At 46.5% G+C, this 16263-nt stretch overlaps 1 protein-coding gene across 13 annotated transcripts in view; it reads right to left on the reverse strand.

Moving 5' to 3' along the window:
* Window positions 1-16263, reverse strand: part of ZNF618 (zinc finger protein 618) — a 231118-nt gene that overhangs the window by 31591 nt on the left and 183264 nt on the right. For all 13 annotated transcript variants that reach the window (XM_072632439.1, XM_072632435.1, XM_072632433.1 and 10 more), the window contains 6 exons: window positions 11583-11660; window positions 10650-10688; window positions 7515-7604; window positions 6657-6692; window positions 6469-6546; window positions 5596-5685 (listed from right to left, as the gene is read on the reverse strand). In XM_072632439.1, the coding sequence (XP_072488540.1) occupies window positions 5596-5685; window positions 6469-6546; window positions 6657-6692; window positions 7515-7604; window positions 10650-10688; window positions 11583-11660 (411 nt within the window). The remainder of the gene's footprint in view (window positions 1-5595; window positions 5686-6468; window positions 6547-6656; window positions 6693-7514; window positions 7605-10649; window positions 10689-11582; window positions 11661-16263) is intronic.

Consider the following 16263-nt stretch of genomic DNA (forward strand, 5'->3'; position numbering starts at 1 on the left):
TGCAGAGCACATATAGAAGGTGGTCCTTGAGCAGAATTCTGAAGGAAATTAGTGATTCTAAAATTTAGAGGTGACAAGGGATGCATTTCATTCCCTTGGCTAAATATCAGGTGATCTCCCTTCTCCCTAAAACTAAGAGGGGAGAGAAGATGATGGATTGGATGGGTGGTTAGTTAGATGGATGACAGAGGCTAGAAGGAGAGTAATAATTCTTGGTAGTCTGTCCTATGGGAGTTGATCTATAGAAAGAATGGCTAGAAGCCATGGTAAAAGCTGCCGGAGAGAGATCATTCCTTCTTCTTGTTGAGTCATTTCAGTCATGTCCAACTCTCTGTGACCCCATTTGGGGTTTTCTTGGCAAAAATACTGGAGCAGTTTGCCATTTTCTTCTCCAGTTCATTTTACAGATGAAGAAACTGAGGCAAACACAGTTAAGTGACTTGCCCAGGATCACACAGCTAGTAAGTATCTGAGGCTAGATATGGACTAACAAAGAGGATTCTAGGCCCAATACTCTATCCATTGCACCACTTAGCTGCCCATAGAGATCATTTTACTCCACTCCTAAAGCTGAGAAGCTTTGTGATCTGATACTAGATCTAGAGAATTGGGACACAAAAGACTAGGTCATTTCACTCCTTCCATGACAGTTTTTGGAAAGGCTAGATCAAATACCAGGTCATCCCCTTGAGAGTTCTCAGGATTTCAGGGAAAGAGGATCACTATTAAGCTTCACTATGGAGCTGGGAAAGAGAGAGGTTGAGTAAGCAATACTAGATTTCCGAAGATAGCATGCTACAACAGTGTACATTCTAAGGGTGTAGAGTTTGATGAGGGATGTGGCCCACTATAGGCAGTCAAATGAGTCTCTCCACCACACCCAGAAAGCAGGTGCAGACCAAGCCAAGGGAGACAGAGAGAACAAGAACTCAGAACTCTAATCTGGCAGAGGATGGATGAGTAGCAAAGGGAAGCCCCCACCCCAAAGAGAAGGAACTGATCAAGAGGCATCCCCAAATGCCCAGGAGAAGACCATGTCTAGACACACTGGAAAGAAAAATAAGAAGATAACTCTAAAGAACTGGTTTCCAAGAGGATTTTCCCTTTGGACAATTAAGAAATCCTATGGCACCAAGACTAGGCCCTAATCTTTTCATTAGATTTCTAGAATCTCAGAGCTAGAAGGGACCTTGGAGCCCATACAGTCTAACCCATTTAACTTTACAGATGAAGAAATGGGGCCCAGGAGACAGGAAATGATTCACTCAAAGACACACAGTGAGTTGCTTGAGACACTGATGAAGACCCTCTGGCTGATTAGGGTCCTGCAGAGATGCAGGGATAGGGCCATGAGGAAGTGGATTTTGTAAGGGATTGTTGGATAAAGTTGGAAACAGGGTGAGGGGAGGAGAGGAAGTGAATGGGAAAGATAGAAAGATAGAAGCAGAGCTCTTCTCAACAAATAAAGACAAGGCACATTCACAGTTGGTTAACAACTTTATTAAGTGACATAATTAAAAATTAATTGAGTGTAAACACATTCTGGACATACTCCCCTCCCCAGGCCCTTAGCAGATGTTCCCAATTGCTCCATTAGGGAGCATGCAGGAGAGGCCCAAATCTGCCAGCTTCCAAGGCCCAGGGTCACTGGGCAAGGCAGGGAGAAGGCACTGTTCACTGGTTTACAGAAAATCCTGGAATGTATATTTTGCCAAGGGAACCTGGCTCGCCTTAGGAAAGAGGTCTGTGATGGGGACAGGAATTAACTGAGGCAAAAGGGACCTAGTAAAGTCATTCTCTCATGGAAGGCAAATCTCTTATCCCCAATCACACTGTTGTAAGAGAGCAATAGACTCTACTAGACAATCACCTCTCTCCACCCATCCATCACCATCAAGTTTGCTCAAAAAACATTCCCAAAATCATCTGAGAGAGAGCTGGGCATTAAGTCTCCTCTCCCTACATGAACCTAACAGCTCCAGGTCAAAGCCTGGGCTTTGGAACCTCTAGCATCCTACCGTCTAGTGGACACTAGCAGATGCTTTCCACCCGGGGGCACTGACACACGGAGGTCCTCTACCTGCTAGACATTAGCAGATGCCATCTGCCTAGTAGATAACTGTCATGTGAAGGTGACAACCTGTCTGACAGGTATTAAGAAATCAGCAGGCACTGACATACAGATGCCCACTGACCAATGGGTGCTGACATATATCGATACTCACTGTCCAGTAGACATGGGATTTGAAACTGATAGATGCCCTCTATCAGTTCAGTGGGAACTGATAAGATACCTTCATTTGGGTAGGCACAGATGTTTACTAACTGATAGGAACAGACACAGAGATACCCTCTGCCCAGCAGATATGGACAGATGCCCTTCTGGAAACTGATAGGATTCTAGGAGTCTGACGGGAAAGGATAGATCCCTTCTTTCCAGTAGGCACTGATGAACAGAGTCCTACTTCCTAGTGAGTAATGACACACACAGAGAACCTCTGTCCAGTGGATACCACTATCCACAAGCATGCTCTGTCCAGCACATGGACAGAAACCTTCTGTGCACTGACAGTCACCCTCTGCTAAGTGAGCCCTGAAACACATGCATAAATGAGCATTGGTGCCTTTATAGACACATACAAAAAAGCTAGCTCACTGTGCCATCCTCACCAGATGGGCCTTTTCATCTTTGCCATCCACAGCCCTTGGTTCTGTGCTATCCACTTCTTCCCTTTCCTGCATCTGAAGCACAACCTTAGTGGTAGACTTTTGGCTTTCTTCTCTTGGAAACGTCAGACAAGGGCCCCAGAAACATAGCCACTGCTGCAACGGATGGTCATACAGTCTGTATATTTCCCTCATGACAAGAATATAGCAAAAGGAATTGACTATTAGGGGAGTGGAGAAATCACAGGATCCTAAGAGAGCTGAAAAGAACTTAAAGGACCATCATCTGCTCCAAACCCCTCTTTTCACAGATGAAGAAATCATGGTTTAAGAAAGCTGAGTATCTTGTCCAAGGTCATACAGAGCAAGCTGGGTGTCCAACAGAAGTCCTCCAGTGCACACCCAGTTCTCTTTCTATTAAACCCTCTGCTTCATCCAGCATCCTCTACAGAGGTCTTTGGGTTTTCTGCTCCCAGACTCCCCTGCATGTACCCTGTTTGCTATCTTCTTAAAGGCTTCCAGGTGTGATTCACCTGAACCTCCCATTACACTATGGAAAAGATTTTGATCAGAAGACTGTAGTTAGGAATTCTTGGTGAAGCTCTCCCCACATTCTACAAGACTTAGTGTGGAAAACCCATTGCCATGGAAGATAAAGAAATTGGCTTCACTACTTTTAGACCACAGTTTTCAGCCCTAGCCTCATGCCATCCCTGTACTCGATGGTACCTTGGCAGACCAGAAAACAATGCTATAAGAAGGGTAGATTTCATCCGTGGGTAACCTTTGCCCTTTTCAAACCTAGGAATCACTGTGAACATCTCCAGTCTTCTTTCCTTCTTAAATCTCTGTCAATTATCCTAGGACAAAGGCTAACCTGGGGAGGGAGAAGATGTCACCACCACCCCTTTCATCTCCATCCCCCATACTAATACCCCTGCATGGTAGTATCCATATAGGAGTCTAGAGTTAGTACATGTGTGGAAGGGAAAGGGAGGTGGGGAAACTAGAGGGCCAATCTCCTCAGAGTCCTAGAAGAAAATGCCACAAACTCTCCTGCCCAACAATCTCTGTGTGAGAAATACATTCTGGATGCCTGAGTACAACTGGGAACACCTTTGCTGTATTTACAAGGCATGAAAGTCCAACAGCGTTTAAGGCCCCCTATCTACCAAATATGTGCCTTCAGATTCTCTGAGTAGTCCTGACCCAGAATGTCAAAGAAGACATGGTATTAAGTGGAAAGACGAATAAAGATTGAACTAGTCCATGCCCAAGAGCTCCAGAGGGCAGAAGGTCATAGTCAGAACCCACCCCTCTGAAGAGAAAAGAGGGACTTTTCAAGCCCAATGGCCCTAGCTGGGTTAATGAGACAGAGGTCACTATAGGGACCAGACATTCTTATCTATCAAACACAGGCCAGAGAGAAGAGAAGGAAATCACAAAACATTAGAGATGGAGAAAAACCTCAGAGATCAACTACTCCAATACTCTTATTTTACATGTGTGAAAACAGGTGCAGAAGGAAGTGACTTACCCAAGGATAGAGAACAAATGAATAGCAGAGATCAGACACAAACACAGGGTTCTGCTTGCCCATCAGTGTCTTTTCTACTGCAACAAACTGTCCTCTTACTGCATTCAATGAGGACAACCACGGGATAAGTTTCCAGAGCCCTGATACTAAAGGGTTTGGCTCAGCATTGGTTCAGACTAAAGGCCATTGAGTCTACAAATTAGGAAGACCTGGTTTCAGATCCTACTTCAGATAATAGCTGTGTGATCCTGGGCAAATCGATAAACCTCTCAGGGCCTCAGTTTCCTCAACTGTAAAATGAGGAAGTTGGACTCAGCAATGTCTAAGGTTCCCTTCAGCTTTAAATAGATGAACCTATGATCCTAACTCCAAACTGTACCCACTGTGGCTTAGGTTTCTGAGGAAGAAAAAGAAAGAAAGGTCTTCAGAACCTATAAAGGACCTGTCCCCCAAACCCAGCCTGAAAGCTGGGTCACCTCTATGGCACATCTGGAAGCAATGATCACCCACTGGAGGGCCCAGAGAGAATTCCTGCATGGAGGCACAAGGTTAGACCCATGACCCTTGAGACCTTAATGATCTCTATTAGAGGCTACTGGGGTTCTCCTCCCAGAGACTTGCTAGGCCAGCTTCCAGCCCAGTAAGGAGCTTAGGCGTTTTGGAATTAAGGGTTCATGGTTACGTCCATGGCACCTGAACTTTAATGGCTATGGTGTAATGATCTGGGCAGCTAAAGAATTGAGAAGAAGATGTGCTTCAAGTGGCAAATCAGGCCCAAGAATGAGGTCCCTCCTCCTCTTCTCTGCCCCCCGCCCCTGCCAGAGAATAGTCAATACCCCATGTTCTTCTCCCCAAAACACCCCCACCCAGCCCCCCAGGCAAAGGACCCCTATCACCGGATCACAGACTTAGAAGCACCAGAGACCTTGGAAATCATCTAGTCCAACTTCATTTTACAGATGAGAAAACTAAAGATTACCCACAGATCTGCCCAAGGTCACACAGGTAGTTAAACAGTAGAACTGGAATTTGAACCAGGTCCTCTCACTTTAAACCCAATGCTCTTACCACAGGACCATGCTGCTGGTGCTCCAAGGGGGTCTGACTTATACCAGGTCAGCAATGGGAACTGCCAGCTATGACAACGTCCTGCCACAAAGTGGCTCCGAGTCACACGCATAGTTAGGAGGAGAGGATGGGGCTGAGAAAATGACCCTAGAATTAATTTCCTCTTCGGCCCATCAGCCACCAGCAGGTGCCACCCGTCACACACTCCCATGCCCCTGCTGGTTTCTCCCTCCCCCAGGACAGTCAGTGATAGTGAATTCCCAACCCAGGACCACAACACCGATGATCCACACCCAGCCTGACCATCTTTAGCAGATACTCACTGATGGGGGCATGAAGGGCCACGTGCTCTTGGTAAGGGGTGTAGTACTTATACTGCTTGCCACAAAACTCACAGGTGTAATTGCCAGTTTCTGTGGAAAAGAACAAAACTGGATTGGGAGTGTCATCGCCTTTTCAACATCAAGCCCTTCCACTCTGGCCACTTTGGCCACTCTGCATTGCCACTACCTTCCCCACTCCCAGAGCCTAGGGATGCCAGGCTGTAACAGGAGAGATCTCATTTTATTTGTCTTGGAACCAGGCCTCCCTACTATGTGCTACCTCTCCTCATCAGTTAGCTCCTTGAGAGCAGGGACTGTCTTGTTTGCTTGTTTGCTCTACTCACAGCCCTTAGCACAGTGACAGGAACATAGTAAGCAATCAATAAAATCAATTCCTTCCTTCCTTCCTTCCTTCCTTTCTCTCTCCCTTCTTTCATTCCCAAGTTTGGACATAGTGACACCTCAAAAGTTGGGTTTCTTTTCAAAATTTCAAAAATCTTTCCTCTCCCTCCCTCTTTCTCTTTTTCCCTCTTCTCCTTTCATTTTTATCTGCTTATCATTTGAAGCTGGAAGACCAGGAGAACATCCTAAGATGGAATGTGATAACTACACCAAGGTCCAGAAGGGTTTCTTCCACTGGCTAATTCCTCACTTTGAAAAGATGACTAAGAAAATGAGATGCAGGACCAGGCCTTGGCACCTAGTACCGAATACTGTCACCCTGCCTTGACCCCCTCATGCCCTTATCCTCACCTCTCCTTTAATAGCTATTATGGTGCTTGCTGCAGAATCCCCTTTAGATGGCTGGCCATGTCCACAGAGACCACTTACCCACCCACCCCAACCCACTACCTCCCTCCCAGGTAAGCATACTTGGCCCGATTTTCTGGAATGGCTCTGGAGGCTCCTCCTTTACTTCATCTGTAGCCACGACGGATTGATCAAAAGGGTCTGTAGGAGAACAAATGTCATTTAACTTCCCAAGGATGCCATTCTGTGAGGGCCAGGACCCTGGTCACGGGGGAGGGGAGGAACAAGGAAAGAAGAGACCAAGGACTTACCTGCCCGATTTTCTGGGGCTCCTTCAACACTAAACACTGAGCCCGGATAGGAGATGGCGGCAGTAGCAGAGGGAAGGAAGGAAGCAAATGAGTGCTGTTATTTTACCCCAAGAAAAGGGCTCTGATTCTCTCAGGGGTAGTTCATCCCACCACCACAACCTGCTCTTGGGAACCTCACCACTCCTAAACAGAGGCCAAGAAAACTGGGATGGGAGAGGGGGGCAGCAGAAAGGGTATCACCAAACCATGTCCCAGGACCTATCTCAACACTCAGCGCCATTACTCAGATCTCCAGGCAATAGATGAGGACTGGGGGAGATGATGATGCTCTCAACCCAACACAACCAGGCTCAGACTTTGCCTTCTCTTGAGGCTATCTTCTGGGTCACACTCATGTTCCCCTTGCATGTGCCCAGAAGTCCATCACTTTACATCCCATAAATATATAGCAAATATACTATTTAATTTCCTTGTGGTCACCACTCAAGAGGGAGAGAATCTTTTCTGTCTTCATTTGTATCTTGGCCTACAGCCAGAATTGCGTTCAAGGTCAGGGCTCCACAACTGTCACAGGCAGTGGGAGAAGGGGCAGATGGTTTAAAAAAATAAACACTGAGAGGAAAAACAGATAAAAAAGAGAGAAGGAAGATGACAGAAAAGAGGAGAGGCAATGAGGAGAAGAAGAAAGGAATAGAGGAGAGAGCCTGCTATGAACCAACTTTTCTAGCAGGATGCAGGGGAGAGGGGCCATGAGGAGCCCACAGCTACCTACACAAGAAAGGGCTGGCCCTGAATCCTTCCTGTTTGATCTCATGATGCCCAGGAAAGGCCCCAAACAGAAGGAGTTGCCCCACTCACCATCCACGGCATGCAGGTCTCGATGCTCTTGAAAACAGCTGTAATATTTATATTTCTTCCCACAGATATCACATGTGTACCTAAAGTTGTCTGTGGGAGCAGTGGAGGGAAAACAGGAAATGTGAAAATCTTCTTTGGCCCTTCAGGGATGGGAGTAGCAGGCCGGCTGACCTCGGGCAGGCGTGGCTCAGGTTAATAGCAGTTATTTTGAGAAATCACAGGGTCTCTAGTTATGTTTAGCATCCCGTTTCTATTTTAATTTGACACCACTGTCCTATACTATGCCTAACACTTGAATCAGGGGTCCCATGGAAAATGTCCCCAGGCCATTCTGCTGCCTGTCAATGCCCACTCGTGAGGGCTATGGGAACAATTAGGATATCAGCTGACCTCTGACTACAGAATCCTTTTCTCTCCTAAACAGCTGTAGAACTCCAATGAAAAAGCACTTAATTCTAGGATAATTTGCAGAGCTAGTTTTCCTTCCTAACTGAAAACTACCAGCCCTGAGATCTTTTCCTACCCTCAAGGACTTCCCAGTCTATGTGGGGAGAGCAGAGATGCAGAGGCAACAAAGAAAGAAATGCTAGCTAGGGGCATACTCTAATAGATCAGAGGCAGCCAGGTGGCAGCAGACAGAGGGCTGGACCTGGAGCTATGAAGACCTGAGTTCAAAAGCGGCCTTAGGTGCTTGCTAGTGTTGTGATCCTGAACAAGTCACTGAACTGCCGCTTGCCTCAGTTTGCCCATCTGTAAAATGGGGATAACAAGAGCATCTACCTCATGGGGATGTTGTGAGGATCAAACAAAATGATCTTTGTAAAGTGCTTGGCAAACCTCAGAGCACTATATAAGTAACTGATTACTATTATTGCTATTAAAGAGTCTAGAATCAAGTACTAAATCATGTATTTGAGGCTCCAGTTGCTGTAAGAGCTCCCTCAGGGCTACAAGAACTCCGAATGATCAGGAAGAATGGAAGAGAACACACTAGAACCGTTCTTCTGATCTTTGGTGGAAGAGGGTCATGCAGGGCCTGAGGGAGAGCAGAACGTCTGGTCCCTGATTCCCTATGATTTCCCCTCTACCTGTCTTGTTTCTTTTCATTTATAAAATAGAAACAAAATCTAAAAGTACAGAGGAAAGATCGTTTGACAACTGGTTAGGAGACTCAAGCTCCCCTTATCTCTGGATCAGTCAATTCCCTTCCCTGGGTGTCAGTTTCCTAACCTAGCTACTTCCTTAACATTCACTGATTCCTCTGCAGGCTGCCCTTCCAGGTCACCAGCAGGATGCCTTATGCTCACATGGCTACTTCCTTCCCAGGGAACAGTCAGTCACCACAAACCCAAACACAGGACGAGCCACCCGCCTGCCACCCACCACAAAGGCCACGGGTGACCAGGCGGTTTTCGCTGCAGGAAAGAACGTCTGCCTCTTAATTAATTGAGCCTGGAAACAGAGAGTGCATTATTCATGTGCACATCACAGTTACAGCCTTCTGCTTTAAGTGCTCAAGCAAACTCTTAGGGAAAGAGACTAACTGTTCTACATGTGGGGAGCTGGCGGCCCCATTCCTGATTGATACACTGAGTTTGGCAGGCAACAGCTATGGCTGGGGCAGCCCAAAGGGGTTTCTGATGATGTGAGCCAAAGTTCACCAGAAATGTGTCAGTGATGGGCCTGAGTTCTAGTTCAGACACTGCTGCAAGCTAGATCTATGACCCTGGGTAAGCAGCTTCCTGCAGCATACTGCCACGCATCCTTAGGATTTCCAGGCTTTCTTATCTACTCAATAGCTGAGCATTCTTTCATGGGCTGCCTCTCCAGCTTAGAATGTGAACTCCTCCACAAGAGGACTATCTATTCATATCCCGATGCTTAGCAAAGTACTTGTCACATGCTTAACACTTTTGTTTGTTAGGTTCTGGTCTCTTGAGGTAACTGGGAGTTAAGTGACTTGCCTAGGGTCACACACATACAGATTTGAACTCAAGTCCTCCTGACTCCAGGGCCAGTGTTCTATCTACTGTGCCACCTGACTGCCCCAGCTAACACTTAACAAGCCCTCTCTCCCTCCAACTCCCTATCTCCTTCCTCCCTTTCCCTCCTCCTTTCCCTCCTTCCCTCCTTCCTTCCTTCCTTTTCTTCCTTCCTTCCTTCCTTCCAGACAGATAGCCAGACAAACTTTCTCTGGCTCTAACACTGCTAGGGTCTACTGCATGATTAACTAACTCTATGACCAGGTGATTGGATCAGCTGTGCAGTAAAGGGGACTGGGTAGGAAGCTGACAGCAGTTGCCTGGCCCCTTATACTATGCCTGAGTGAGGGCAGGTCCCAGGAAAGAAGACAATAAGCACGGGGAGAAAAAATGAGTAACAGAGAGCTGAGGGAGGGAAGAGCGATCCAGGAGGTAAAAATATCCCTGGCCATAAAGACTGCAGCAACCAGCGTGTCACTCCACACAAAGGAAGCCAAGAGGCATACAAACCAGGCCATTGAGGGGAGGGCTGGAAAGGCAACAGGGACCCAAAATAGCAAAGGAAGGGAAGATTAAATGGGGAAATTCTTTAAATACACTCAGAGGCAAATCAACAGACCAGGAAAAGAAGGGAGCTATTGAAAACAGGGAGGACAACTACAGGCTGGGGAGGACAGCAGAAGGTGCCCTCGTGGGCTCCAGGAGGACAGAGGCTGCAGGCCTTCCTGTGACTCAGAGCTGTAAAAGACTGTGCAGATCACATGGTCCAACCCTCTCGTTTTACAAAGGGGGAAACAGGTCCAGAGAGTGGAAGTCAATTGTATAAGGTCATGGACTTGAAGAAATGCAATGGGAACCTAGGTTCTCAGCCTCCAGGTCCCCACCTCCACCCCATAATCCTAAATCCAGGCTGCTTCTAAATCCCACTACAAAAGGAAAGGCTGATCAGGACCCCTACCCAGGGCTGCTGGCCTATGGAAACTATGCCTCAGCCAGAGGAAGGCCCAGATCCCAACACTACCACCTTGATAGCAGGGGTTACAGATCAGGCAAAGAGAGGGGGATCTTCCTGAGAACCAACCTCACCTGCGTTCCCCGACTCAGACTTCCCCTGCACCTCCCCTCCTCCCCACGAAGACAGCAAGATACTTACTGCCCTGGGATGCTCCTTCACCTGAGGCTGCTTCAGTGTCTGCAAAAGAAGGTAGGACAGGCAAGTGACTCCACAGAGGAAGGGAACAGAGGACCAGAAACACTGCTTCAGAGGCACAGGAAGCAGGCATGTGGGATTGTGGCTGATTCTGCTCTGACAGCGGACAGCCCAGATCGCCTTCCATCACCATCAGCCCTAACTCTTCTCCAGGTCATTCATAGGGTTCAATCATAGGGAATGTCCTTAGGAAGAGGTTCCAGACTCTAATCCCTCCCTTAAGACACAGGGATGAGTCTGGTAGGAAAGCACAGCCCAGAAAAACCATGCCACCAGTCTGGCCCTGGGGACCCCATCTAGGGCTCTGTACTAGGTACAGAGAAGGGAATGCTGGGGGAGTGGGGGCAGGGGTTCTGCCTCCAGGGAGCTTTAATACATCTCAACAGCTGAGACACACAATCATAGAGGACTCTGGCATTGCCTGAGAGTCAAATGATTAGCAAGGCTATCCTGCAGTCTGATCAGGTCCTCATAAAGGCATCTCAGGCCAGAGGATTCGCACTGGCTACCAGTTTAGCTGGACAGATTGTGAGTCAGCTGGCTCCCATCTCTCAACAGCCTTAAGTTTCCTCGTTACCTATATCATACTCCACAGGGCTCAGAACAGGGTAGGCAGGCTCTTTTCTCCCCATTTCAGGGGCACTGAGTTCTCTCTACAGTCTCCCCTAAGAGGGCAGGTAAAGATCAGAGCTCTGTGCCTTTATTTTGCCCAGCATAGCACCCATTTGAAGGTGGAGCAGGGTCAGAAGGAGAGGTGGTGAGAGATGGGAGCAGAAGGGGAGAAGGAAACAGGGACCAGCTTTTCCCACCACTCCTGCCCACCTCCTTCTTGCACCAATCTGAGACTAAGGCCAAGGCTGCAGAAAAGCTTCCTACCTCGATGTGCTCGCACATGGGTCTGGAAACAGTTATAGTATTTGTATTTCTTCCCACATATTCCACACTCGTAGGACCCTGGAAAAAAGCAAGGGAAAGGATAGGTCATGTCCCTTCACCTGTAACCAACAGCCAGGCCCAGCTGCCGGAGAATGACTGAGAATGACTCAGTCCAGGAATCCTGCAGGTTCTACCATCCTGGAAGAAGTACTTGGAACAAGGCAGTGCCCAGATATTGTGGATCACTTGGACACAGAACATGGCAACAAATTTTAATTATGTTCAATCTCAGTTACCCACTTGTGGGTTAACACTTCTGTCTGCATCAACCTGGGATTTTCTTCCCGGTCTGGCCTCCCCTCCCTGTTTAGCCAGAAGGAAACTGGGGGCCACAATCAGGGGCAAACACATATATACATCTCATTGCAGGTTAAGACATATACACAGTGCTCCAAACAATAACATAATTAAACCTGCTGGAAACCTATTATTTTTTTCTCATCCTATTTCATATTGTCTGAAGCTACATTTCCCTTTGTGAATAAAAGTCTCTAGTCCTGGCTCCACTATGAACTAGCTATATGATCTTGTGTAAGACTCGTGGCCTCAGTTTCCCTCTCTACAAAAAAAAAAAACTTCTAGCCACTTCACTTTTAAATTATCAAGCTATGCGAAAGTGAAAAGAAAAAAAAAACACTCTACAAATACAAGATAATGTTGTGTGTTCCCATTGTCTCTGTCCAAAGACACTTAGGGGAAAACACAAAGTCCTTTCTAAGAGATTCTTGGCTATTAATGCACACCATTTTTACTACGAGTCAAGAAAACCTCAGACTAGTTTTCTCCATAGGAGCCAATCAGGAGTAAACTGCTGCGGCACTCAGAACAAATCTTTACTCAGGTAATAAACAACACAGGTCTGAGACAGAGCCAGGAAATATGAAGCCCTTCACTATGGCTCAAGCCATCCCTGGACACTCTGGCAGCCCATGGAAGAGAGAATCTATTTGCACAGGAAGAGCCAGAGACACAAGGGTGGAGGGAAGCAAGGGTCAAGGGATGCTGGCAGTGCCATGAACTGCAAACCTTTACCTGCATGAATCTTTGAGGAGGGGAGGGCCAGGAGCAGCAAGAATTTTCCCCTCTATGTATGTGTGCTTTATTTTAGAATTCTGAACTAAAGAAACATCAAATAAGAGAAGCGATTCGAGATGGCTTGCACATGCAATTTGCCCAGCTTGCTTCCCCCTCCAAGCACACAAGTGCACTAATTCAACTCGTTACATTCAAAGCTGTCCAGTTCGTCTGTGTTTCTCACTAACCTTCTCTCCTCTTTTGTGCATTAAAAAAAAAAAAAGCTTTGCTCTCTTAATGGTGGCAAAGAAATGGAAACTGAAGGGATGTCCATCAACCAAGGAATGGCTGAACAAGTTGAGGTAGATGGATGTAATGGAATACTATTGTGCTATAAGAAATATGAGCAGGCAAACTTCAGAAAAACTGGGAAATACATATATGAATTGATGCTGAGTGAAATGAGCAGGACCAAGAGAACACTGTATACTGTAACAACCACATTATGCAATAACTGACTTCGACAGACTTCGGTCTTCTCAGCAAAGCAAGGATCTAAGACAACTCCAAAAGATTCATGATGGAAAACGCTGTCCACATCCAGAGAAAGAACCATGGAGTCCGAATGCAGAACGAAGCAGACTATTTTCTTTTTGTTTTTTTCTTTTTTGTGGTTTTCCCCTTTTGTTCTGATTCTTCTTTCACAACACGACTAATGTGGAAATATGTTTAATATGATTGTATATGTATATCCTATATCAGATTGTATGCCATCTTGGGGAGAGAGAATTGGGATGGGTTAGAATTCAAAATCTTATAAAAGTGAATGCTGAAAATTAAAAATCAATAAATTAAAAATTCTTTTTACATGTAATCAGGAAACATTTTAAGAAATAAGAATTTTTTAAATGCTTAAAAATGCTTCAATGACCCACTTTTCTTACTTTTTACTGTTACATTTTTTCTGGTGGAAGGTTTTAGCCATCTCTGACCCTATATGGAGAGTAGAAAGAACTTTCATCCCATGGCACTGGAGGAGCTGTATTAACAACTAGGGAGCACAGTGGATAGACAGAACACTGGGATTTGGAGTCAGGAAGACCTGAGTTCAAATCATGACTCAAACTTACAAGCTGTGTGGCCTTAAATAAGTTCAGTTTCCACATCTATATAAGTGGGACAAAAATAGCACCTACCTCTCAGGGCTATTGTGAGGTTGTAATGGTTGGGACACTACCCAGGGTCCTCAGACACTCCCAGGGAAGCAGGCAGAAGGGACCCACTCATTGATACCTTCCCAGGGAACTTCAAGTAGTTTGGCCACATCTCAGGTTCCTCCAGCAATCACTGATATGCGGGCCAAGTGACCTGACCTTCTACAGTTTGAGTCTGAGGTGGCAGATGTAAAACCTCAGACTAAGGGAGCCTCGTCACCATTCTCAGGGTTGGGGAGGTTGTCTTTTGCCTCTCTTTGTATCCCCAGAGCTTAGTGGAATACCTGGTGCTAAACAAACATTTACTGACTGACTGAAGACATAGTAAGAACAGTCAGTTGGAACCTGGGTTGCTATGGTCCCAGCTCAGTTTCTAGTTCATTTGGACTTCATTTCCCCCTCTCTAAGCAGAGTAGGTTGCACTGGATGTTCTCAAAGGCTGCTTCCAGCTCTGAGATTCGATGATTCTACTGTCTTTTGATAGACCCTGTACTATGTCCAATCCCACCCACCAGAATGTAAACACTGACAGAAAATGCCTACCCTTCCCAGGGGAATTTCCAGGGATGACCCAATCTCTAATTTCACCTGCACAATTCTATCCAATAAGGCCAAGCATGAAAGAAACCTAAGTGTTCGTGGTGCTTCTATTTACCCTCATATGATAAAACCAAAAGCTCAAACCAACTACATTCAATTTCTTTTTCCTCTGCTCTTTTAACAAAAATGAAACCAAAATCAAACAAGAGCTCGCTTGTTCATGGGCCTAAGTGTTAAACAAGGTAGTTTCCTTGTTTTCTGTGGCCTACTCATCCTGAGGTTGCCCAAGGAAAATCAAAACAGAGTTGACTTCAAGGCCATTTTCTTGGTACACAGTCATCAGGTCAAACCAAAACACTGCCCCAAACCACACCCCTTTCCTCAACCAAGGAGTAGGTTGTGGGTGTACCCTACAGGAACACTCATCCTCTCTTTCATACCAGATATCCCAAGCTAATCTTATCTATCCAGTATCCCATCCTCCTCAGGGCCCAGAACAACGGAGACAACCAACCCAGGGGCCTGGCTGGCTCAGGACTAGCTAGCAAGTGGAAAGGCAGGTGATACAGAGAGTCTGGGTCTGTGATAGTGGGAAGGAGGTAGGCAAAGTGAGGTCAGACATCTAAGGATAAAGGGAAAAGGGATAGAGGAAGGCTAGGGAAGAAACAGAGAGATGAGAATGACAATGGGGATGAGGAGTGGATGAGGGAAAGGGGAAGGAAGAGGAAAGGAGGGAAAGAAGAGGAAGCAATATGGCAGAACAAAAACTGAATAAAAAAGGGATTTGAAAGACATGAGATCTAGCCCCCTTTCTGCTGCTAACTCGACTCAATGGCAATTGAGATCTTAGCCAAGCTGCTGGCTACAACTGCCTCTTGACACTAGCCCAAGAGAGTTCTTGCCTATAGGCACAGGCTGGTGTGAAAGGTTGGTGCCAATGGAACTCAAGAAGCCAGCAAGCTAGAAATGGACAGGTGCCATAAAGGTCACCCATCCTACTGCCCAGTTGGCTGATGCTCCATCTCTATTGGCAGTCCTGGGGTCTCTGGGAGCCTGGCTTGCCAAACACAGGCTTTAGGGCCAATAGCTAAACTAAGAGACCACAGACACCACCATCCCACCATCCAAACCCAGACCCCTTGTACCACCTGCCTTTCTCATTGCTGGCTAGTCCTGGGGGGAGGCCCTAGGTTGCTATCTTTCCAATGATCAGGACACAGAGGAGGATTTTCTCTCCCTCCCCAAATCCCCCTCCCCAATCACCCATCTCCCACCCTGAATTTCTTTGGAAATCTCTTCCTCTCAAATACTCCTTTATTCACACTAAAACCAACACACACTTTGAGTAGAGCTTGAACTAAAGGATGTCCCTTTGAACTCTGAGAAGCTACAGACTCCACTGAAGCATTCTTCTACAGACCTGAGTTCAGAAACCTGGGGAATTACCTCTTTGCTCTCAGATTCAGAGTCTCCATCTACAGAATGTTTGGTTGTTGCGTCGTTTCAGTTATGTCCGACTCTTCGTGACCCTATTTGCGGTTTTCTTGGCAGTTTGTCATTTCCTTCTCTAACTCATTTAACAGATACAGAAAGTAAGGCAAACAGGGTGAAGTGACTTGTCCAGGGTCACACAGCTAGTAAGTGCCTGAGGCCAGATTTGAACTCAGAAAGATGAGATTTCCTGACTCCAGGTCCAGTGCTCTATCGCTGGGCCACTTAGCTGCCCATATCTACAGAAGGAGGGGCCTAGAACAGAAGACCTTTGAAGTCCCTTCTAACATTTAGAGGCTCCAAAAATTCTGCCCAGGCAGAATAGGCTACTCTCCCAAAGCTGGCCTTCTTCCTGCTCAGTG

Source organism: Notamacropus eugenii, chromosome 1 (genome assembly GCF_028372415.1).
Source record: "Notamacropus eugenii isolate mMacEug1 chromosome 1, mMacEug1.pri_v2, whole genome shotgun sequence".
NCBI lineage: Eukaryota > Metazoa > Chordata > Mammalia > Diprotodontia > Macropodidae > Notamacropus > Notamacropus eugenii.